The 25,461-nt window shown below is 44.8% G+C and overlaps 2 protein-coding genes across 6 annotated transcripts in view; one reads left to right on the top strand and one right to left on the bottom strand.

The window, feature by feature from the left end:
- The window catches only part of GRHL3 (grainyhead like transcription factor 3), a 102,996-nt gene that overhangs the window by 71,015 nt on the left and 6,520 nt on the right, over window positions 1-25,461 (bottom strand). The window lies entirely within an intron of this gene.
- Window positions 60-25,379, top strand: MYOM3 (myomesin 3). 2 transcript variants are annotated; one of them, XM_048327380.1, is made up of 37 exons: window positions 60-1,233; window positions 3,122-3,266; window positions 3,407-3,481; window positions 4,069-4,234; window positions 4,461-4,618; window positions 5,557-5,652; window positions 6,289-6,377; window positions 8,723-8,767; window positions 8,966-9,106; window positions 9,623-9,784; window positions 10,052-10,193; window positions 10,282-10,481; window positions 10,737-10,790; window positions 10,937-11,064; window positions 11,667-11,850; window positions 12,868-13,042; window positions 13,640-13,761; window positions 14,251-14,438; window positions 14,583-14,709; window positions 15,121-15,299; window positions 15,375-15,489; window positions 15,761-15,917; window positions 16,234-16,343; window positions 16,817-16,861; window positions 16,992-17,128; window positions 18,242-18,386; window positions 19,452-19,511; window positions 20,192-20,259; window positions 20,513-20,623; window positions 21,225-21,312; window positions 21,939-21,977; window positions 22,175-22,280; window positions 23,038-23,201; window positions 23,771-23,807; window positions 23,920-23,942; window positions 24,030-24,085; window positions 24,777-25,379. In XM_048327380.1, the coding sequence occupies exons 2-37, from the start codon at window positions 3,160-3,162 to the stop codon at window positions 25,071-25,073; spliced, it is 4,296 nt and encodes a 1,431-aa protein (XP_048183337.1). In that variant the 5' UTR covers window positions 60-1,233; window positions 3,122-3,159; the 3' UTR covers window positions 25,074-25,379. The 2 variants fall into 2 exon arrangements, with proteins under 2 accessions (XP_048183337.1, XP_048183338.1); XM_048327381.1 differs by lacking the exon at window positions 60-1,233 and having other exon boundaries at window positions 2,987-3,266.

Genomic DNA, 25,461 nt, shown 5'->3' with positions numbered 1-25,461 from the left:
TAAACCTCCCCTGAACCAGCTCCAGGCATTCCCTGGGTCCTGTCCCTGCTCACAGAAACCAGAGATCAGTGCCTGCCCCTCTACAGAAAATAAATTTTATAACAGAGGGTTGATGTGACAAAATGGATGAAATTATTCATTTTAAGCAGAATAGATGATAATTACACATTACTTCTCATATACAAAATTCAGGGAAGCTCTTGAGTGGCCATGGATCCAAAACCAATGAAAGGGAAGTGTTCCTTCCCTTCAACAGCTCAGCTCACACCAAAGTGCATTCAGACATGCCAGCCCAGTCCCTCCTGTTTATTGCTTTCTTAGGAATGTCTCAAACAGCCACTAAATGAACTTCACACCTGGAGGTCCTGGGAGTTCTGGTGCTGATCCTGCTGGGTTTCTTCTTTGTTTGATGGTGAAGCAAACAAGGTTCCTAGAAATGGATTCTACTGGTACTGTGCCAAAGTTGATGGCAGAATTCATTCCCACAAGGCCCTCAAGACACATCACCTGCTTCTCAAATCTGGCAAGGGTTTTCCCTGAATGCTGGAACTGCAAGACTACCTCAAATAAATGGAAAATCAGCAATCTCTGTTCTTTGACCTCGCCCTCAGACACCACTCTGGGCTGCTGGATACACAAAGCTCACCTGCTCTTGAGGCACCAAGCCTTTGTTTGCTGGGAAGAGGAAATAGAACAGTCACAGCCCACCAAAACCTGAGAGCTGCTGCAGCTCCCGGTGTAATCAGACACTGCCAGGATTTGCCTGGAGTTGACATTCACTAAAGAGATGTCAAAGCAAATGATGTCACTCTGTTACACAGCAATGGCAAGGTTACCCCGAGGGACATTCCTGGGCAGGGTTAAAATATTCATAATTCAGTTTAGGTACTTTGTGAGCTTCTCTTGTGACAGAGCAGAGCATAATCCAGTGCTCTGGATTTTAGAGGCGCCTGTCCCTCCTTACATCATTTGACAAAGGCAGTGATTTGGCAGAGCTGGGAGGGAGTTTGGTTGGCACTGCAGTGAGCAGCCCCGAGTGTCCCCAGCTGGGCCATCCCCATTGTCCCGGGGAGGGCCTGGCAGGGGCTATATTTGACTGCAGGATGGGCACTCCAACATGGGGAACATTCTTTTGGGGAGAGTCATTCTCAGTGTCATCACCAGGGAGAAGGAAACCCTCCTTTGTCCCTTCCCTTGCCTGGGGACAGGGGCTCTCCCTGCAGCCTTCACCGGGTGAGTTTGGTTTATCTGTAAATAAACTGCTGTTTGTTGTAAGATTTTGTAGGATCTTCATAGCAGCATCAGTTGTTTTGTGTGACAGCTTTACTGACTTGCACTGCAGAAATAGATTGTGCTTTGTGATCGTATCTGCTTTAGTGATTGATTTTCCAGGGTTGTTCTGATGAAAATCCTGGTTTGCTTCATGTTTTCTCACCAGCATCTGCTCTGTTTTACTGGCATGTTTAGAAAGTAATATGCATTTGAATTGAAAAGTGTAGGTTTCAGCAGATCAGAACTCTGAATGTAAAACAATGAAATTTGTCCAGGGAAAAATAAAAACCATTATATAGTAAAAATGAGTCTGTATCAGTAATTATTCATGAGCGTGGAAACAAGGCTCTGATGCCCAGGATGACAGGACTCATTCTGCAGCTGAACAACTTCTGAAGAGAGCAGAAGCTATGAAATTACAATGATTTTTTTTCCCATAAAAGCCCGTTTTATTTTCTTCTTCTTTTACTTGTCAGCATTTGTTGTTTCTTCCAAAGTTAATGCCCACTAAGGAAATGTGGGCACAAGATAATTCTGTATTTTCATTTGCATGTTGGGATATTTTGCATTTACCACAACAACTCTGCTTTTCCATGGACTGTTTATAAGAAATTTATTTACATCAACAGAAAACTGTCCAGGAGAAAAAATTGTATGAGAAAATTGTACCAGGAAAAGAGGAGGGTTTGTATTTTTATCAAGTTCAGATTTGAAAGCAGCAAAGCTCAAATCCAAGTAGGAAATTTGCCAAGGGAAAATTTCAGTCATGGAACACGAGCTAGGGAAAGATTTACAAGTATGTTTGAGCAAATTCTATTCAGCAACAATTACATTTGCAAAGCTGCTTTTACAAAGTAACCCGAGCTTTTAGAACCTGTAAATGTGCACAGTGCAAGGATTGTGCTGGGTGGTTTGGATTTAACTGCAGGAGAGGGAGATGAGCAGGGATCCACTTTAAAAACTGACTTTAGCTTAATGCCCACCCATTAGTCAGAGCCTAAAAGCAGCGAGCTGTGGATTCGAAGAGGCTGGGAACAGCCGGGCATGGATGGGAGTCAGGGCAGAGCAGAGGCTGATATGCTGAATTTTGACACTGTTTAATTAAAGGCCCTTTAACACTGTTTAATTAAAGGACCTTTAATTAAAGGACCTTTAACAGCCAGGCATGGATGGGAGCCAGGAGTGCCAATGTTTGCTCCTGTGTTTCACCTGTTGGGTGGGATTGCTGTGGGAAGCTTCCCTGGTCACTCTTTGGGAAAATCGTGCTGTTTGCTGAGCTACTCCTTTCAGCCTGGCATTTGGAAGGATGCTGTTTGCTCCACGATTTTTCAACCCTTCCCTAAGAGCTCAGGAGAAACACCTGACCCCTCAGGATCCAAAGGACTGGATAAAGCATTGTGCTCTTGGAGTCCTGAGCTGGAACTGTTCCTGTGTGAGCCTGGGAATGGGGAATTAGAGATTTGTAGATGGGAACATGAGGGAGAGCTCTGTTTCAGCAGCTGGAACGGGTGGAGCACCCTGGTTTGGTGGGAGGTGTCCCTGCCCATGAGATGGGCTTTAAGGCCCCTTCCAAACCAAACCACTCCTGGATTCCAAATAAGTCCTGAGGAAACAAATCTACCCACAAAGGGCTGCCCATCACCTCTTCTGGGACAGCTCCAGCTGCCTTGAGAGACTTCATTTCTTCCCCTGATCTCACTTTCCACAGAAGCATCATGAAGCAAACCCCTCTCATAGTGTGAATGTCAGACAATACTCTTACATGAACCTTCACTCACAGCCCCTGAATGCCTAAGCAAAGCAAGGACTTAAAAAGATTCTGTTAAAGTGTCTAACTTGAATGTTTTAGTCTATTCCAGCAAGAAAGTTTGGCTTTGACATCCCACCATGGGAACCCGAGCCTTCTTCCACCACAGAGAGGAGGAGCAGAAGGAGGAGAGGAAACAGAGCTTGGAAATGACCTCCACAACCAGGAAAAAAAGGTTCAAAACCAGGTAAGTCCCAGAGTCAGGGACAGATCGAGTCAATTTGGTCCAGGCAGGGCTTTCCACACAGTCACAGATCTGTAGAATTTTGAGTTCATGAAATAATGGAACATTATCTGGGTTCTTTTCCATGAATCTGCCCCTGGAAGTGATGAAGAGGAGACTTTCAGCCTTTCAGACCTATCGATAGCAGCTGCCCTTGCCTTGACCTCCAAAACATCAGAGTAAGTCAGGAGTTATTATAACTGCAATTAACCTTGTAGGCAACATCCCAGCTCTGTATCAGGGTCACAGCTTCCAACTTACTCTGTTGGAAACAAAAAGAACAGGTTCAATCCAGAGGTTCTTCCTTTAAAAACACCGAGCCTCAACTAAAATGCAGGAAATTAAATGATGGTGCCATGTGATAATGAGGAACATTGCCCTGCTCACATGCAAGGGCGTGAGAGGAACCAGATTTTATAGGAATACATGGAAAATACTGACGGATTAATAAATGAATGGTAACAGGTGGGACTCTCCCTCTTTCCTAGAAAATCTCGGCAATGTCCCTCCTTCCTTTGATCCTTTTCCCAGCTTCCTCCCTGGGATTAAAAGTGGTCAAACAGTGGGTCCTCATGGAAGTTTGATCTCTTCTGGGAGTGCTGTTGGTTCCTTTGAGGGATAATTCCCTGACGTTCCATCGGCTGGTGTTCCTGACCTTAACACTCCTGATTTCACTAAAAAATGTGCTATAAACAACAAAAAGGACCCCCCAAAAAGGAGAAAAAATGTGTTATCTTGATTTCTGTCTGCTTTTATCATTATGTAGTGCCAGGGACTACAATCTAAGAAGGGAAGCTGACATCCTGGAGCTGGAACAGAGGGGGCAGAAGAGGATTCGTTTTGGGAATGACATGGAGAAGATGGAAGAGGAGGTCATCCGGACCTGCAGGCTGCTCCGCGTGAGGGCTGACCGGAAGGGGCTGCGCAGGAAGGTCAGAGCAGACACCTCTGCCGGCAGCAGAGATGCCAACAGGCTTCAAATTGTGCTCTGGAGAGGATCCTACACCTAAGCAGGAGTTAGGACAACCCCAAAATCTCTCCAACTAAAGGCCTTGCACCCCTGCCACTGGAATGTTATCGCAGATCCCCTGTGTCAGAGAATTTGTGTAACAGCAGCATCCCTCTGCATTGCCTTTATTCCGTGTCTCCCCGTCACAGGCTATGGAAAAGGCCTGCCTGGAGAAGGAATTCCTGGAGCTGCGCTCGGGGCGGGCGCCCATGTTCTGGATCCCGCTGCGGGCACACGCGGTCTGGGAGAGGATGGACGTGACCCTGGCATGCACCGTCCTGGGCTCCCCAGTGCCACAGGCCACCTGGTATGGCAGTGCCAGCACGGCCCTGCGGGGCACAGGCACACGGGGAATGACAGCCCTGTCCTGCCAGGAGGGAGGGAGGGAGGGAGAGGTCACAGAAAACACCTCAGTCCACTCCCAGTGCTAGGACCAGTAGGGGCACGGGGGCCTGGAAGCAGTGAGAGTCCTATGGGATGCTTCTGGGACAGGGCTGATGTTCATGGAGGTTTCCCTGTTTCCCTTGGTTTTCCCACAAGCAAACTTGGGATTTAAGTCTCAAAGACCAGAACTTCCTTTCAGCACTAAAACACCACAAACACGCCACAACAAGGCCTGGCTGCCTTGGACACCATGAGAGTTTCAGCATTAAACTGCTGCTGCTTCTACAATTTGTAAAATACAATGCAAGTGTCATTTACTCCCTTTGCATGTTAACCACCCACTGGGGAGGATGTTATGGACTGGGCCTGAGTGCAGCACACACCATAAATAGCAGAAATAGAGGAAAGATCACCTCAAAAAAGCAATTTGCAAAGTGTACGTTGATCAGTTTAAAGTGACTGACCCGTTCCTCCCCTGGAAGGTTTAAGTGTGCAAACATTTGCATTACTGATGACTCGTAGGCAGCCAGCTCTGCTACTGTGGGAACTCTGTGTGTCCTGTGTCCTTCCAGAACGACCTCTCTGAATTATTCAGAGAGCAAAGAGAAGCTGAACCTCCCACACATCCCTGGTGAACGAAGAAGAGACATCTGTGAACTGCCTCACAGGAGCTGCAGGGCAGGGAATGCAAAGCCAAGGCTGAGCAGCCACACAGGACCAGGGAGGGGGTCTGGGTTTAGCTGCCAGACTGTTTTGGATTGAAGAGGGAGATCTGTAAAAGAGGGAATTGTGCCTACTCCTCTTTCTGTGGTGTTTGATGTGGGTCCTTCCCTAACAGCACATTTCCTTCTTTTCCACCAGGTATAAAAATGGAATCCCCATCGATCCCCGCCGAGCCCCAGCAGGAAAATACAAGATGCAAAACAAATTTGGGATGCTGACCCTGCACATCAGCAGGTAATGTCTATGCCCTTGGCTGAGCTGCTTTTTCAGCTAAGACCTGCTCTCCCAAAACTCCCAGTTTGTGTATGATAAACAAAACAAGTAATTCTTCTGGAATCTGACCTTTCCTGCCTTTAGGGTGTTGTGTTTGAGCTAAACCTTTGCCAAAATCCACAGCAGTTCACAAGGTTTAAAATATCTTAGGAAAATAAAACAAAATCAAACAAAATTTATTGGCTTAATTTACTTCTGCTCCTCTTTTTATGCATCAGTAACATTTTTTCCTTCAGGATAAGGAAAGCAAATCAAGCACTTCACGAGCAGACACAAGAATGTGATTAAGGAGGATCAGTGTAAGCAGAACAACATTAGTTCTGAGCTGTGAATTATACAGTGACAGACAAATGCAGATCTTCAGTGGAATCAAGTGTTCCACAGGCCTTTTGCTTGTTCAGTACTTGAAATGTTTTGCTTCTGGGTCTCAAGAGAAAAAATTGACCCCAAAGTATCAGAAATCCTCGTAACTGAAAGGAAAAGCAGCTTCTGAATGAAAAGCAAACACCTCTGGGATTAAAGGGGAACCCCTTTGAATTTGTCCTGTGAAATAGGAATAACTGAAAGTTAAAAAGGAGGGGAACTATTTTTTCTCAGATGCTCCATGGAAGATTCTGCTGAATACAGTGTGGAAGTAAAGAACCAGTATGGTGAAGCTTATTCATTTGCTACAGTGCTTGTCAGGAGTAAGTACAAATGTTCCTCTGTGTTTAAGCTTTCAAATACTGCAGAGTGTTCAAAATATTTTCATTATTTGATAGGCACACACAAGCACTCTGGAAAAGCAAAATAGTTTGATAGGAGCTGAGAGAACAGCTTCTCTTCCTTAGTCACTTCTGGGCCCAGCCAAAGTTTTTCCTTTCAGATTCCATATGGACACAGCTGTCCTTTCACGGGGATAAAATTGTACTAAATTTAGGTGCTTATTTCTTCTGGACTGCTATGAAACAGCCCCACAGTTAAACACACAACAGGCTTAGATAAGCAAGAAATGGGTTCCCAAGAGCTGTGGCTTTCAGAGAGACCTCTCAGTGCATTATTGCAGAGAGTTCCACATTTTCCCCTGAAATCAGTAACTACCAAGGGCAAATGCAAGATTTTCTTCTTTGATCTGTGCTGTTCTTAAAATAACAGGCATAGACTCCACAGATACACATTGTGCACAGCCAAATCCAGACGTGGGGAAGGAAGTAAATAAACCACCAGCACTTAGAAAGGGAAATTAACTCAAGCTTTAGGAAATATGCAGAACAGTCTCACAGGATCACAGTTTGGCTGTTCATGTTTCATATATTTGTATCTGAATTACAATTTTGTAATAAAAAGCATGAACAGAATAGGCCCACAGGACTGTAGACAATTAAGCCCTTCAGTGGGACTGACAGAGCCCTGTGTCATGGGTTGTGTTACTACCACACTTATTTTTCACACGCCGTATTTTGCTCTGAATCCTGTCTGGGATACAGATCCCTACAGAAGAATGTGACTCCAGGGTTGTAAGAGAAGTGTATTATCACATCTTTCAGGTCCTTTAATTAAACAGTGTCAAAATTCAGCATATCTGGAAATATGCAGCAGGCATTTACCAGTTCTAAAGGGACGTGTACAACAGCCCAGAAACCCTTCATTTGCAGCCTTCCCAGATTCCTAAATTCCCCCTATCCTAAAGCAGAAAGACAGGAAAAGTTACCAGGGGGTTCTCACAGTATGGCCACAACAGGAACTGGCCTTTGCCACAAAGCAGCAGCAGCCTGAAAGAAAAAATCCAGGCCAATAATCACCCACTCCTCTCAATTCCCTCTGGAATCTTTAGGATCAGAGCAGGAATGAGGATGGAACAGGGCCTGTGGTCTAGCACAGCAAGGCCTGGCTGGGACAGCTCTCCTCACCTCTAAGTGCCTGGTTAACCTGCCCCTCAGCAGGGCTGAGCTCTGCAAACCACTGCAGACACTGGTGAGGGGCCCCCAGTGCTCCTCCTCCCAAACCCATCCCAGTAACCCGAGTCTTCCTTCTGCTGTTTGCATTTACTGCTCTGAAAATAGAGATTACACCAAGGCCTTAATCCTGCCTCCACTGGAAACATTCCTCATGCCCCAGGCAGGCCATGGCATCTCCTGCCCTGGCCCCTCGCTGTCTGGAAAGGCCTCGATGCCAGGGGAGGGTGCCTGGGATCCCCAGTTCCCTTTCCCTGAAGACATCACTGAGGGTTTCACAGGACCTGGGATGAGGCTGTTTTACCTCCAGTCCTTTATATTTCCCTCCTCCTCAGTGGTAACACTCACTCCCCATCTTCTGGTCTGCTGCTGCCAAACTTCAGCCACTGGAAGGACAGGCTTCATTTTATGGGCATTTTCTTGCAACTTGAGAGAGAAAGGTACCTCAGTTTCATCTTAAGTGCATCAGTTCTTGGATTTCAGCTCCAAATAATTTCACATTGTGCTGTGATGCCAAGAGGTCAGAGCAGGTGGGGTGGACCAGCATCCACCTGTGATGCCTCCAGAGAATCCAGAAACAACTGATTTGAGGACATCCTTCCCTCAGCTCCAGGAATTACCTCAGTGTCTCAGCACAAATATCCTTTCTTCTGGTTAAATCTTGAAGTCCCAGTCACTGGTAGTTTTCAAGAATCCCACGTCATCCTCTGGGAATGCTGTTAAAACTCCGGGGGTTGCTTTTATTCAAATCTTTATTTTATTTGGTTTTTACTTGCCTAGTGCAGCTTGAAAAGGCAGAAGCCAAAGTGACAAACCCCTCCTTAGCTCTGAGTAACTGAGTGCACGTGAGCATTTAGAGCAGGGTTGCTCACACTGGAACAGTCATGGGAACAATCTCCTCTGCAGACACATCCCCAGGGGCTTGTGAAGGGCATCAGCTGTCAAATGAATTAAAGTTTCACCCCATGGTGACACTTTAAAGGTTCATATTAAGGGCTGGCTTGAGAGAAAAACAGTTTGCTGAGCATCACTGGGTGTTTTTAAGATCATAAACACTCCATGAGATTTGCTAAACATATTTTCTTCTTGTCTTATAGAGTATTATGGAAAGGAGTCAGGATTTGATTCAGAAATATATAAAAGTGAGTAAATCATTGATGTTATTAATTATTTTTATAGCCTGATGCAATGTGATTATTTTTTCCCTGAGAGCTTTTCCTGTCAGCCTGACTGCACATGCAAAGTGCAAGGCCCACTCTAAATATATGGCAATAAACATACTACAGCAGGAAGGCTCTGGAAGTCTCTTTACCATGCTGACTTTTACTCTTATTCCATAGGATCCCTTTTGGCCAGAGAGGCAGATTTTGCTTTTCCACTGAAACCCTTATTTGCGAGAGAAAAGGAGCCTTTCACCCTCTCCTGTTACTTCTCCTCTGATTTACTGGACCACCAACGAGGCATCACCTGGTTCAGAGATGGTTTGTAGGCAACAGCTGAGTTGATGTGCATTTACCTCTGGGAACATCCCACTGGAATTCATAGCTGTGATTGAATGTTCACAGAAAAAAAAGAAAAAAAAAATTAAAATTCAGGATTCCTGAGCTGCTCTCAGGTCTGCTCAAGCTAGAGATGTTACTATCTAATGTCTGTCTTTTCCCTATTTGTAAAGGATGATACCACTAAAATATTCTGGGATGTTTAAGAATATTTTGAGAGACTTAGTCTATCCAGAGAAAGCACCAAGTGTTTTAAAAGGCTGTGCTTATCCAGTGAGAAAAACTTTTGGATACTCTGTGTTGTTCTGCTGGCAGTCAAAGATTTCCATCTTGGCAATCTTTCTGTCCATGGCTCTAATTTGAAGGCACAACAATAATGTCAGGAATGTCTTAGAGATCTCTCATCTCACTCTGTGGTTTTTGCTGCATTTGGAAATCCACCACTCCTAACCAGGCAAATCCAGGTGAAATTCCTTTCTCCCTTTTCCTGCTCCACAGGGGAGCTGCTGCAGGACTCTGAACGTCAGGAACTGAGGTACCAGGACCGTGAGGCCTCTCTGACAGTGCCGTGTGCTCACAAAGAGGATGAGGGGTTCTACACCATCCGTGTCCCCTCGCTGGATGGATACAAGGAGCAGACCACTTATGTGTTTGTTAGAGGTATCTACAGAACTTACAGATCTCCTTTCCTATTGCCTTGGCAGAAAGGAATTCCCACCCTCACACACAAGGAAATAGCTCCCAATTTTGAGCATGGATACAATTATCACAATGACCAAATCTTATTTTCACTGGTGATTTCAGTAGTAGAAAATAGGATTTGTGTTACTGGGATAGGCCCTTGGACACTTAAAATTAAGCTATTCAATGAAAATTTTGGAAGAGAAAAGAACAAAACCTAAGCACCCTCACTTGGTGTTGGTACAGATGCTGCAGCACTAACAGCTGGTGCCCCAGGATCCCCCCTCAACGTGAAATGCCACGATGTGAACAAAGACTGCTTGGTCCTTTCGTGGGTAGCACCCAGTGATGATGGAGGAAGCCCAATCCTGGGATACCTCATTGAAAGGTCTGTCAGTTAATCATCTTTGAGCCAAATCCCTCATTCTGCTGTGGAAATAGCACAAAGGAACCCTGTGGGCTGTGCTTCCTTGCAGGTGTGTGGCTGGCTCAGAGGAGTGGGTGCAGTGCAATGCCCAGCCTGTGAAAAGCTGCAGGTGCCCAGTGCTGGGCCTTGCTGAGGGACAGACGTACCAGTTTCGGGTCAAGGCTGTCAACAAGGCTGGCATCAGCCACCCTTCAAAGGCCAGTGACCCCGTTACAACCCACGATGCCAGCAGGGACAAGAGAGTGACAGGTTGGTACCAAACCCAGGACTACGGGAGACTGCAGGAATAACTGAGTGCAGATTGTCCAGATCCTTCCCATTCCCACAAATGCCTTCTCTGAGCCCACCTTGGGAGCACTCTGAACAGAAAAAGCTCAAAATACCATTGTTTGTGACATAAAATGTCTGTAATTATGCGTTGAACAAATGACCCAGTCCTGGGTTCCGTGTTTCTCCCCAAGCACCTCCTGTGGGTGGATAACACTGCCCTGTTTGCCATTACAGTGATTCCATACGACGAGGGCAGGATGATAGAAATATCCAAGGATGACCTGGAAGGTGAGGTCAAATTTCCCCAAAGTGTTTGTCTCCTTCTTTATATTGAAGAATCTTAATTTACAGTGGGAGAACAGAATCCATTGTAAAAGAACTTGGTTTTCCTGCCGTGTTATCACTGAAATAAAGCCATTCCTGCCTTCCCATAGGACACATCAAAATTCCCTTGCCACCCACCAATGTTCATGCAAGTGAGGTCAGAGAAGATTATGTGGCTTTGGCCTGGGATGAACCAGATCCAAGAGGCAGAGAGCCCCTGAATTATTATGTGGAAAAGGTAAGGAAATTGTATCACACAGGAGAGGAGCTGCAGAGCAGAACCATCTGTTTCTCGTGTGGGCCATGGCACAGGTGAGGCCATTCCCAGTCAGGAACTGGGGAGATCCGGCCTCAAACCTGGCTGGTTCAGCCTCCTCCAGCCCCCAGGTCCCCTGAGCCATGATCCTGATCCTGACACCAGCTCCAGGACTAATGATTAACAGGGAATAAACAAGTAACTTTTACACCACAGAACAGTGGCAGAATTCTAACAGGAAGAACTGTTCCTGCCCTACAGCCCTGAAGGGTGGAAAAGTTGCAAAGAACTACACAATACCTCACTGTCCCGTTCCCCACTAATCATTCTGTTGGTTAATTAGTATCTTCCACCAATCTCCTTTCATACATTCTCATTTCTCACCTCCTGTAGCAAAGGGGCCCTCTGTTGCCAAGGGAAAAAAGTTTGTGTGTATCAACAAGAAGTACTTAATTTATGACTTTGTTCTGTGTTTTGTTTGGAGTTATTTGAAACTCCTTTCCTACAAAGACCTGCTTTGTTATTGGTCAGGAGGGTTTTGTGCTTCCAATAGGAGTTGTAAATCATCACCTTTTCTGTTACAGTCGCTCGTAGGCAGCAACTCCTGGCAAATGGTGAACCTGGATATGCCAGCAAATTCCCCAAGATTTGCACTCTTTGATCTGGTTAAGGGAAAATCGTTCCTGTTCCGCGTGCGATCCGTGAACAAGTACGGGATCAGCGAGCCCTCCCTGCCCAGCCCGCCCGTCACTGCCGGGGCAAAACTGGGTAATTATTTCATTACTCTGCTCTGCACTAACGATGTGGAGAAGGGGATTGACTCTGAAAGGAACGAGGGGGATCCCCTGCCCACCCTCTCCTCTAAACTTCATGGTCTATGATTACACAGCAGTCGCTTTGATATAAGGAAATCTCTTAAAGCCTTAAATCCTTCTTTAATAGGTTTGCAGTTGGTCAGGGCAGTGTAAATCTAAGCAAGCAGTGAGTGGGGAATTACATTTAATAAAATAGGAACAGTTGAAGCCTGTATTTAATCCAAGGATGCTTCCAGCATGGTGTGAGGGAGGTGACAGTGGGGAAGGAATGACAGGAGGCTGCAGCAGCCTGGTTTGGGGGGCTCAGCCAGGACAGCAGCCTCTGCAGGGCTGCTCTGGGTTGTTTTCTTCCTGGACTGAGCTGACAGCAAGAGGGGCAAAGGCTCATGTTGGTGTTTCTCTGCTGCAGAGAGATGAGCACTCACTCTCTAATTGTAAACTGTCCCACACTGAAGCTGCTCCAGTGTCCATTCATGGCTTTCACTGCAGAGTGAAGCAGGTCCCAGGTCAGGGTGGAGCCAAGGACAATCAGTAGATGAGTTTTGTTGCCCCTCTAATTCAGAGGAGGTTGTGTGGGGTAAGTGCTGAAATCAGTGGGACAGAAAGAGGAGATCTGGCAAACCCAAGCACAAAAACAGATCCTGTAGAGTGGGCCCCTGTCCGTGGCATTTTGTTCTGATTCCACAGAATCCCAGAATGGTTTGGGTTGGAAGGGACTTAAAGCTCATCCATGGGCAGAGACACCTTCCACTATCCCAGGTTGCTCCAGCCCCATCCAACCTGGCCTTGGGCACTTACTGGGATGGGGCAGCCACAGCTTCTCTGGGCAACGATTTGAAAATGGTGCTCTGGAAAAGGTGAATAAACCAAGCAGACTAACCTATTTATAACATTTTGGGCTTTTTAAATTATAGATTTTAACCATCACTATTTTTGTCTGTGTCTTTTGTTTGTTTCTTTCCTTTTTTAGCTCCTCTGCCTCCACCATCTCAGGTTTTGGCTTTCAGAGACACCAAGACATCTGTTGTTCTGCAGTGGGACAAGCCAAAGGATGGCCTGGAGCCCCTTGGCTACTACATCTACTGCCGGGAGACGGGCACAGAGGAATGGCAAACAGTCAATAACAAGCCAGTGACATGCAATGAGTGAGTTCAGCTCCTCTGCTCCACTGAGGGACCACAGGGGCCCAACCTGGATTCTTCTGTTTCTGGCTGGAGTCATGTTTCAGATAAAAAAAGAACTTCCTTCAGTCCCACACACAGGCTGGCACGCACACCAACACCACGGCCTCTTGGAGGGTTCAGGATTGCTCCAAGCTTCACTTTCACACCCAGAGCTGGCAGCAAAGGCTCTGTGCTCTCCACAGGCTGGGGCTGTACAGTCACACAGACCTTGGGGCACCAGCAGAACCACATTCCACGGTTTTGCCTGTTTTCCAGTAGAGTAGGTCAGTGTCAATCACATGCAGGATTTACAGTCCCTCTCCAGCTGTGGGGGTCATGTCAAGCAGAAAAAGTCCATTAAAAAGTCCTGTTTATCTCCCTGCCAATGGTGATTCCTCTCCATCTGATCCATATCCACTGTGATTTATTTGGAGCCATTTCATGTGACACATTAATTTGTAGTGACAAATAATGATTTTGCAAGAATGAAGCCTTATTAAAGTGTGCTGCTGTCTGTTTAAGCACTGTTTACCTGTACTTTGCACAGGCACACACAAACATATTAATTTGCTCTTCCAGATTTACTGTTCCTGGGCTGCAGCCTGGAAAAGAATATGTGTTTTGTGTGAAATCTGTCAGCGAGGCAGGACTGAGTGAGAGCTCACCAGAAACAGATCCCATCGTTGTCAGGCCGGCAATCGGTGAGTAGTGACCAAAATTAAACCCCCATCTGTCAGCTCCCAGTGCCTGCTATGGTGACAGTGTCTGAGAAACAAAACAAAAGGGAACTCATTTTCTTGTACCCTGCAGCTTCTGCCACCAATTACACTTGCCAAGCGTGGACACAGTTAATTAATCAGTATTTTGACCTAGCAGTGTGTTACATTTGCAGTGTTAATTTGGCTCTGGTACAAGTGACCATTTTAAGTGCTCGATTATGTGATGTCTTGAAATCAACACTGGGAATTTCTCAGGGAAATTAGAAAATCCTACAACCACACCATCTAGGATCTAACCCTCCATGTTCCCCATTTTATCAACCCACTGCTTCTATGTTTTCTGTCACACAAACCATAAAGCACCAGGCAAGAAACATCATGAGACACATCCATGACTTTTGCTGTGACTTCCAAATGAGAATGTGGACGTTGTGTTGACCAGTTCTGTTTTGTCCATCCCTCTGTGCCCAGCCTGTCCCTCGGCCCCACACGGCTTTGTGCTGCTGCACTGTGGCAAGGCTGAGATGACCATCGGCTGGAAAGCCCCGAAGCGCAAAGGAGGAACGAAGATCCTGGGTTATTTTCTGGACCAGCACGACCACTCTGAGCTGGACTGGCATGAAGTCAACACTCAGCCAATTCCTCAGCGAGTTTGCACGGTATCCATGTGGAGCACAGCTGGGAACAGCTGGACCAAGGGTTGAGCTGGCTTCTCTCTACTTCTTCTAGTCCAGAACTGCCTTGCTGCCCTCCCCAGCCCACACAGGGCCGCACTAACCATGTCTGCCCTTCTGCACCCCAAGGTCAGCAGCCTGCAGGAGGGGCACCTGTACGAGTTCCGTGCCCGTGCCATGAACAGGGCTGGAGTTGGGGAAGTGTCCGAGCCCAGCGACTTGTTCAGATGTGAGGAATGGACAATGCCAGAGCCAGGTATCGCTCATGTAAAACCATCCAGGAAAACACCACCAGGTGTATTTGTTATCTCCCCACTCTTCCAAGGGATTTCTACCACAGATCTGGTTGCTCCCAGGACAGAAAAGCACACAAACACTTCCAGGGATGTTCCCATGCAGGGTATTATTCCTGTATTACACAGAAACACCACCCAGGTATTTTTAATAATATTGTTTCCAGAGAATGAAGAATCTGGATCTAAACACTTCATCCCTTTGTCTTAACACCACAGCAAGTAACATTAAAGCAGCTGGTTATGCTATTTTATAAACCTACCCCTAATTACCATAGAAGGCATCCCCTACAGAGCCACATCCAACTGTTACCTTGAACTCTGCTCTCTGATCCCAACCCAACTGCAGTTTTCCCTGCTCCCTTGTGTGCCAGGCCCTCCTTACGACGTGAGGTGCACTGAAGTGAGGGACTCCTCCCTGCGGCTGCACTGGGAAGCTCCGCTGTACCTGGGAGCAGGGCCTGTCACAGGGTATTTCATAGACCTGTGTGAAGAAGGCTCAGAGGAGTGGAAACAAATAAACAAGCAGCCCATAGCCACCACCCACATGAAGGTCTGTACCTGCTCTTAGTGTCCAAGTGCTGCTTCTTTTAGTTCTGACATTAATTCCTGGCTGTGTTTCCTACAGGTTTCAGACCTGGAGACAGGGAAATGCTACATTTTCCGAGTAAGAGCACTGAACAAGGCTGGAGTTGGACCCCCTTCACTCCCCTCAGATCCTGTGGTGGCTAAAACCAAACCTGGTATGAAACTAAAAGCTATGAGATTGGGCCAGTCTGTAAATAAATTGATTATTTCGCTGAAAAACTGCTTTATGACGCATCAGCTACTTGCTTCACAGCAAGAAACACCCTCAGTAAAACAAAGATTAGCAACTCAAGCTGCCCAAATTAATTAGCTCTAACTGTGCACTGTGTTTGGGGGTTCGGGGGGTGTTTTTTGAGTTAGATGTGCAGAAGCTCAGCCCTGATCTGCTTTGGTAAGGAATGTTTTGTGGGTTTTTCGCTCATACAGGCACAAATGAAATTGAGCTCGGGGTGGATGAAGAGGGTTTCATTTATATGGCTTTTGAAGCTCCTGAAAAGAATGATTCTTCTGAATTTATCTGGTCAAAGGACTATGAGGGACCTCCAGATGCTGACAGAGTCGAGATTGAAGAGAAAGGCAATAGGTGAGTATCCGATGCACACTGAGAAAATGATCGTGGACTGGTGAGTAAAGAACACATTAAACACCAAGAAAAATGTGAAGCCAAATGTTGCCCTCCCCTTTCCCTGATTCCCAGCCCTGGTGTCCATGAAATGGGCTGTTCAGTGCAATCTGGGGAGCATCTGCCATCATATTCCCAATATCTTTACCTTGCTCCTCGTGTCATTTATAAATTCCCATCAGTTCTGTATTTCCTGTTCTGGTGTATCAAATTCTGTTACAGGAGGCATCACTTCTGAGGTAAATATAATTTTTGCTATTATTCCTTTTACTTCTAGATCAAAACTTATACTGAAAGAGCCCTCAGAAAAGGACCTGGGTGTGTATTCAGTGGAGGTCACGGATGTAGATGATGATATCTCTGCCAGCTGCACTTTAACAAAAGAAGGTAAAAACTGGTAATTGCCAACAACAAAAAAACTAATGTGCCCTAATTTTCTAATCTTAGATGTTTAGAGGAAAGTTTTTTGCAGAAGAATAGTAAGTGACTAATGTCACTTAATGGTGTCATTAAAAAGATGTTTCCCATTCCTTGAAGGCTCAAGGGCAGTTTCTTTTACAGTCCCCTAAGGAAAGATTCCATGCTCCTGCAAAGTCATTTTTCCATTGCAGTTCAGATTTCACACTTGGCTATACTGTCACAGTGATTTAAAACTTCTTTAGCATGCTCCCTGAATTGATCCAACCAACATTTTATTCAGATATAACCGACAATTACCTTCACCACCTTTTTTAGTCCTCCCCATTATTGAATGTTTTATCTTCTCTTTGAGATAAATAAAGTTTATCAACAAATTCAATTAAATGGATACAATTAATTTGTTTTGGCCTAGTGTTGACTTTTTATTCTCTGCATTTCAGATCTGGACAAATTATTGAAACGTAGCCACGAAATCAGGAACCCACGTAAGTTGAAGCAGCAAAAAGCCACGAGCACAGAGCCAGCCTGGGAAAGGGGAACCCCAGCACAACCCTGGCTGAGCCAAATCCTGTGGTGTGCCTGTGATTCCCCTGCGGGATTCTCTCTGTTTGCCAGTGATCAAGCTGATATCTGGCTGGAACATTGATGTTCTGGAGAAAGGAGAAGTGAGGCTGTGGCTGGAGGTGGAGAAGCTGTCCCCGAACGCTGAGCTGCACCTGATCTTCAACGACAAGGAGCTCACCAGTACCCCAGTAGGTTTTCTTCTGCATTTAATCCTGATTTACTTTCCCACTGCTGAACAGGGAGGTTGAGCAAGTGGGCACATTCCCAGTTTTCTAAATTCCCATCAGATAGTTTGATGGGAATTTTGAACTGAATACAGATGAATCTCATCAGTTCTAAGAGCAGATGGAAGTGATTTATTTCTCAGTGCAAAGCACTGGAAATAACCCTGCCTTGTGTGTTACAGCACCCTCCAACCACCTCATACATCCACAAAAATGTTCAGGCCTCCTCCTTGTCCTCCCATATCAAATTAATATTAGAACATTTAAAAAATACTTGGAATGAGAGGACCAGAGGGGAGAACAGTTGAGAATGAAGCACAAATATAAATCATGGGCTGTCAGCTCAGTGCAGAGCAGCAATGCCAACAACCAGGACCCCCAGAACAAAGGATGGGGCCAGGCCAGAGCAGTTTGGAGCTGTCAGTGCCCTGTTGCAGGGGTGAAAGGAACATGTAACAAACTTATCTAAGGCTTTATCTCTTCTAAAATCTGTCTCCTCTCCACTGGAGAACTGACACGGTTCTGCACAATGAAAAGCATTTGTCAGGCTCCTTGAAGGGCAATATTTGCTCAGAGCAAACGGGGCAGTGAGGCAGAGTGATGATAGTTGTGTTTAAGCACCTGGCAGTTTCGGGGTGCAGGAGGCTCAGGGGTACCTGCACCACGGCAAGAGAGGGGAAATATTCCCCGTCCTAGCCAAGTGTGTAATTCCATGTCACAGATCATAACCAAGTGCAACTCTTCCATGACACTAAAAATCGCAGACATTCTGGTTTCAGCTCTGTAATATCCAACAAGGAAGAATGTTTTGTGTTAGGTGGTTTCACAGCAACTTTCTCTGTGCTGGAAGCAATTCTACCATTCCTACACACATAAATAACAGATGAATGCCACAGCGTGGCACTGCACAGTGCACTGCCTTCATTATCCTGTAGGATGAGGGGAGTTTAAAAGGATACAGATACAAAATGACTGGAATATCTGCTGTGGAAGATGCTGCGCCAGGATCTGACCTCGGAACAGTTCTACTGTGGAAAAACTCTTCAGTTTATCCTATTTTCTTTGTTTTTTACACAGACACACAAAATCAACTTTGTCAAAGAGAAAGGCCTTGTGGAACTGATAATCCAGGATTTCTGTGCTGATGACAAAGGGGTGTACACAGCCCAGCTCAAAGATGGGAAAGCCAAAAATCAATTCACCCTCGTTCTCGTGGATGAAGGTAAGTGGAAATTCAGGATCAAATATAGACTGCCATGCTCAGTGGAAAGTTTGTGAAGCACTTAAGGCCCCAAAGTATTTCCAACAGTTCTAATGGCACACTGGGAATGGAGAGGGCAAATTTTAGCCCACATTTAAAGTCCAGGAATCATTTAAGAAATTATCTGAATCTCTCTTTACCATAAATTAAAGCTTTTGGTCTTATAAATAGGTGCTTCATGATAAAAGCAGTCTGCTGAAGTGGAATGCTTAGTTCTTTCTTTCAAATGTTTCACATATTAGCTTGCAATGGTGAACTGTGCCTTGGCAGCATGTGTGTAGTCATTTATCTCAGGGCAGGATCAGGCTGGAAATTCAGTGTATTTAGCAGCTGGTCCATTGCACTGCACTGAAAGCAATAAAGAAACTGTGTCAACTGCACTCCAGGACATGGCACACAAGCTCAACATGGAACACGCAGCTCCCTGGACATGTAGTACAGAGAGCCTCCTAAAATTAATTAAAAATAGAAAGTAACAAGATTCTCATTCAAATCCTTCCCCATCACGTGCCTATCTCTGGTTTCAGTTCTCTGCACTTCGCTTTCAAGTGACCTTCTAAAGCTTCCCTAATTTTTGAATAGAAAATGTCTGTAAAATGTCCAATGTCCCTGACTCCCTGGAGAGACACAGGCACTTTCCCAGAGTGATTCAGCACTTGCTGGGTTCAGGATAGAAAATAAATTTGATGAGCTGTGCTCTAAAAGTGCACATTTGTCTTTACTGACAATGTAAAGGCAGATACTGAAGTTAGATGTGGTTGTGGCTCGCTGCCTTCTTCGGTTTTCTTACTTTTTAAATATTTTAATTTCAGGGTTTCTGGCTTACCCTTTTATATGGTCAAATCTTGTATTTAATTTGCTAAATGCTTAATGGTGAGTTCTTCAATGGTGCCTTTTCATTTTTTATGAAAAGAAACATTAGGCTCTCAGCATAAACAAACAGCACAGCTCTAATGATAACACCTTTGGTACAAGAAATATCCAGTACTGGGGGATTGTTGACTTTGTCCTTTGCTGTTTCCACAGCTTTTGCTAAAGTAGCAGAAGAAGCTGAAGCAAAACGGAGACAATGGAAGAAAAAGCAGGGTAAGATCAACCAAAGGTTAAGGACTTGTCAGAATTATGCCAGGATGGCAAAACCCAAGCAAAGTTATTTCACTTTATCATCTTTTTAAACACATTATTTAAGCTGATAAGACACTAGGACAAGACTCCTTGTTTTCAGATACTTTGCCCTGCCCTTAAAAATCAAGACAATGAAATAGTTTTAGCCAAGCTAGCCAGATTTATCAATAGAGATCTTCTGCATCAGTGCTGTGACACTGAACACTTTCAAACTCTGAAAATTGTCCAACCTGAATATATATTCTGTAATTAAGATCCACTGCCTCTCCTTGTAGAAAACAGGATTTCTGGCTAAGTTTATAAAGATCCATGCATTCCACTTTCACCTCCCATCTTATGTTGATGAATAAAGAAGTTTATAAAACAAATTCAGAGGAAAAATACTACAATTGGAAAGGTGAGTCCCTTCTAGTGAGGATAAAAATATTCACTTAATAACGACTGTGACATCCCACTACGGGTCCAGTGTTGCTCAGTATAGGATGAAAGTGTGTCTGAAGTTATTTATTTCAGTTTCCCTCCCTGTTCCCTGCGAAACTCGGGAATTCCCAGCTGCACTGCAGGAATTCAGCACTAGATGGAGGCCCTCCCGCAGGAAACACGGCAAAGGCACCACTCCATCCATTTATTTTCTTTTCCAGGTCCACATTTCATAGAGAACTTGAAATGGAAAGTTTTGGAGAGCTGTGAAGTGCTCCTCACCTGCAAGGTACACAGAGCCCGGGCTGAATTCCCTCAGCATTCAATTTTAGGTGTAAATTTTCAGAGGATATGAGCAGTGCTTGTGCAAATGCTTTGCTGCAGACCAGTGATAGCAAGGAGATGGTTTATTTGGGGCAGAAATTTTAACAAAGAAGGGAGTTTGTCAGATTCTGGAGTAATGTAAGTGATGCTGCATATTAGGACATCCAAGAATTGAGGAATCAAATGTATTTTGACTTCTAAATGTTGACTTCAAACAGGCAACAAACCTGAGGAAGGACACCAACTTCCAGTGGTTCTTCAATCACAAGGCACGAGCTGGTGGAGGGTTTGATCCACAGACTGGGATGGGAACTCTGCAGATCACAAAGGTGAAACATCAAACAGCTCAGAGGTTCACAGGAAAATGGCAAAAAATATGGGTTGATCTTATAAATATTCACATGTGTTTTAGGTAGTGCCCACTGAGTGAAAGAAACACTGAGAAAAGCAGAAGAGAAGAAACTTTTAATGTTACAGTCAGATTCTGAATCTGAATTCTGGTGGAATTCATGGCAGGGGGTTGGAACAAAATAATCTTTAAGGTCCCTTCCAACCCAAACCAGGCTGTGATTCTAAGACCCTAAAAAGAAATAAGATGTTTTTAACAGTGGGTGGCTGCTGAAAGTTTAACACATCCTGAGAGGCTGAAAAGAACCTGAGGGCTTTTCAGGTTTCACACAGGGACTGAGGGCAAAAGCTGAGCTACTACAAAGGAGGTTTTGGGGCAAACTGACCCTTTTTTCCCCCTCGCTTCTGCTCAGTTCAACCAAATTCATTGGGAAGGAAGAAGAAAATCTCAGCTTTTCCCCCTTTTCCAAATCCTGCCCTGTTTCAAGTAGATGGGAAATTTCTTTGGGAGGGGTGTTGTTTGTTTAGGTGCTTGTTTGGGTTTTTTAGTCAATACTACACAAGCACACATGTATTTGGTAGGTAACCAAAGCAGATGAGGGCCTGTACAAAGCAGTTGTTTCAGATAACCGAGGAGAGGACTCCACCCAGCTGGACCTCACAAAAGGAGGTAAGAGAACCTTGGATCACACAATAAGACACACTCACACCCCTGCCCCGTGTTCATTTTGGATTTAAAACCAAATATCCTCACTTTCTATGAAACCTACATGTCCTACATGCTTTTATAGGAGTTAAAACCTGCATTAAAAAGTTACTGGTCAAATCTGAAGAGTTTCCTGCTCTACATCCTAATGTCATTTCCACCTGCAGTCATTTCTCAAGCTAGGACAGCATTATAAATTTGTCAAGCCCCTCAGATAAAAGCTCAGGAATGTTTCAGTCACTTCAACCCAGAATTAATGAGAAGATTCTGCTGCCCAAGATTAAATCCTGCCCCGACATCTGGAATCCATCATTTAAACCTGATACACAAATCTCCTGTCTGGGAGGCAGCCGGTTGCACGTGGTGAGTGTGAAGGAAGATAGGAGCATCTAAATTTAGTAAGAAATGCCCAGCATCTGAAAACAAATGAATCAGAGGCAGAAACTCCATTCCCAGTGAGCTTTGCCACAGAAAAAGACAACACATAACTCATGGATATAAAACATCCCAACCATAGTGAAATTAATTGGTAGATTGGATGTGATTTGCTAAGTATTGTATTTATAAACACTTAAATCTTTGTCTTTCAGCCTTTGAAGAGCTTCTGAAGGAGCTGTGCAGGATCAGTGGTATGTCAGCTCTCAGCAGTTGCAGCAGAGGGGGAAAGGTGGGATGGCACAGCCAGAGCCAACTGCTCCTGAGCTGTCCCCGGGTGTGGAACAACCAGAGCACCATCCCCTCACTGCTCCTTTAGCTGGGATTTTGTCATGGAACAGGTAAATTTGTGCATTCCTCCTCAATTTCAGTCTTTCCATTACACCACCAGCTCTTTCTGCTACACCTCTGAAAATCCAGCCTACTGAGGAAGGCATCAAAATCTACACAGAGGTCAAGTACTACACAGACTACATGAAAACGACCTGGTATCACAAGTAAGTCCCCCAAAAATATTTGCAAAGCTTCAGGAGCCCTTGTAACTGTTTATCCAAAATTAAACATTTGGGCCTGAGCCCATATATTTTTAAGGCAATTGTAGATTTGTGTGAGTGAGGGTTGAAAACCAAAGTTCACTCTCATCCTGGAACATGTCTGGGAATTCCAGAATGAACAGCCATGTTATTTTTATCTTAGCACTGCAGAAATATTTATAAGTGATCATCTTTACTAGAATAATAATGATGCTGCACTTATGATACTTCTCAGTTACAGCCTCCTTGGTTACAGACAGAATTTTTTCAAACACTTTATTTTTACTACTCACATTTTCCTAAACCACTCTCTTCCCCCACTCTGAATAAAAAATATTCCCAAAATTACAAAATTCTTCCCAAACACTGACTAATTTAGCCTCATAATGTCTTCCTAAATAGAGAACTGGTGTTTTATTAGATGCCACCTACACATGTATGTAAGAGGGTGAATTTTTAATAACATTCAAGGGCTAAATACTTACAAATATTCAACATGTAAATGGTATTTAGTCTCCTAAATAAGAACTAAGAGGTCTTTTGTAGAGTTTGTGAAGCTTTGGCAAGCTGCCTAAAAGCACAGCCCCATGGGATTTCCTCTCTCCATTAAATGAATCCTGACTCCCACACTTCCAACCACTACAGGTCTAGAAAAAAGTGAACGCTCTGATTTCTCCAGCTCTCCTAAATATTATTGAAATTACATCACTTGTTTACTCAGGGAGAAACAACTGGAAAGCCGTGACAGGATGAGAACTGGGAGCACCATGAATCAGATCTGGCTCCACATCCTGGACCCCACAGAGGCCGATAAGGGGAAATACACCCTGGAGTTATTCGATGGGAACAGCTCCCACAAGCTGTCAACAGACCTGTCTGGGCAAGGTGAGCTGAGTCACACCATGGCATGCACCTGAGCTGCTTTCCAGGAGCCCTTCAAATCATGGGCAGGGATTCCTCTCTCCCTTATTGGAGCTGGAGCTGATTTCCATATGGAATTGGGGTAAGGAGGACAGTGAAGGGCCCACAGAAGCACGAGGAGAGGGGAAGTGGGCAGGAAAAAGGATTGAAGCCTTTAGGGAGCCTTGGCACTGCTGGGGAAAGGATGAGCAGGGGGGCAGCTGCTCCTGGGATGTGTCCAACTCCTCCACTGGACAACAGAGCTTACAGGTGGCACCTTGGAAAAGAGAATTTTCAGGTTTACAAAGGCTTTTCCAAACTGTTGGAGTTTTTTTCCTCCTCTGAACTTCTCTTTGGAAAGAGAGAACTCAGTCCCACTTATTTCAGCAGCACACAAACAGAGCTGTGTTTCCTTAAGGCAGGGGTAGATACCATCTAGAGGGTAATTATATTTATCCATGTAATCCCAGCACTGATAACAACATCATCATGTTAAATCTACTGAGTCAAACGAAACAAAAGGCAACTTTCCCTAAAACCTTTCCTTCTTGCAGTCTTTGAAGACGCCCTGGCTGAGCACAAGAGGCTAAAGTAAGTTCCTGCCTAAATGTTTTCACAGCTAAATCTATTTTGAGTCTCATACTCTAAATTGTTAATATCATGGCTAATAAATAAAACCACAATCATTTTCTCTCCCATTCAGGGAAGCAGCAATAGCAGAAAAGCGTAAGTAAATTAATCTCTTTCCTTCAGTGAAACAAAGCCAAGTTGGCTGATAAGAAAAACTGAAAGATTGTATTTGTTCATTCCCAGGTCGTGCCAGGGTCGTTCAAGGTCTGCCAGATGTTGCCACCATCATGGAGGACAAGGTAATATTGAGTAACTCCGTTAACTGCTCCTTGCACAGGCACAGAAGGATCACTGATGGGGAGGAAAAATCCCATCCTGTACATTGCCAGCAGCTTTTCTGAGCTGCTGCAGTTGCCAGAGGTGGGAAGTGGTGCCCTCCTAGGTCATCTGCACAGCCAGATCCTTTCTGTTGTCTTCCCATTTCATAGGATTGGACTTTTAAGGCCTTTAGGTGCTGGGCCTGATTTCGCCATCAGACCAACTCCCTGCTTACATTTCTGAGTCACATTCCCCTTTCCACAGGCAGCATAAAAACCTGTAAAGTAACTGCAAACTCACCGTGTGCCTGTGGAAGTGCCACTTTACAGCATGAGAATCTATAAAAAGACAGTAGCACAAATATGAGTCAGGCCCAGTGAATTCAGGCAGGTTAATCTTGACTGTACTGGAGGGTATCAGGAAAAGGAGTAGCAGTGTTGGAATGTCACCTAAGGAAAATGTGGGAACTGGTTTTTATTGTCCTTAATTTAAAAGATGTGTGGATGTGGCACTTGGAGACATGGTTCAGTGGTGGCCTTGGCAGGGCTGCTTAAGAGCTGGACTCAATTTTAAAGTTTTTTTCCAATCTAAATAATTCTGTGATTCTGTGAACTGAATTTCCTTGCTCATTTATAACTGCATAATCCATCTCTGTTCTCTGTTTCACGACAGACCCTGTGCTTAACTTGTTGCGTGTCTGGAGATCCCTACCCAGAGATCTCCTGGTTCAAAAATGAGAAGGTCATCGTGTTTAAGGACAGATACAAGATGGATGTGAAGGGGTCAATGGTCACAATCACCATAGAAAAAGTCTGCAATGAAGACACAGGAAAATACAGCATCTATGTCAAGAATAAATACGGGTCTGAAACAGGGCAGGTCACTATCAGTGTCTATAAACACGGGGAGATCCCAGTAGGAACAGAGCAGGAAGTCCCACCTGGGATTACCACAAAAAAGCCTAAATGAATTAGTTAATTTATGTCTCCCTGACTCTGAAAGGAATTTAACTCCTTCAGGTGCCTTTCATTGTCTCTGCCCTAAGATTCAGGCTTGTGTCTCTGCGTTTATTTTAGTAATATTTCAGTATTTTGGCAGTTGTTAGAGAACAATTCTCGTGTGCGTGTGTGTGTGTGTGTGTGCTCATGTGTGTACACTGCATGTTCACCTTCCAGAGAGACCCTGCCCTGGTAAATCTGTGGGGGAAATACCAGAGGATTCACACATGAGGCTTTCACTGGAGGTTTTTTGTATTAAATCACTGCATGTAACAGATTTTCTTGTAGCCTGTGTGTGTGTCATTAAAGTCAATCCCTTGGTGACATCTCAGCACTGCTTTGAGTATATCCATGATGAA

The sequence above is a fragment of the Corvus hawaiiensis genome, chromosome 23, assembly GCF_020740725.1.
Source record: "Corvus hawaiiensis isolate bCorHaw1 chromosome 23, bCorHaw1.pri.cur, whole genome shotgun sequence".
Taxonomy (NCBI): domain Eukaryota; kingdom Metazoa; phylum Chordata; class Aves; order Passeriformes; family Corvidae; genus Corvus; species Corvus hawaiiensis.
The sequence above is the reverse complement of the archived record's forward strand: the minus strand, read 5'-3'. Positions and strand labels throughout refer to the sequence as shown.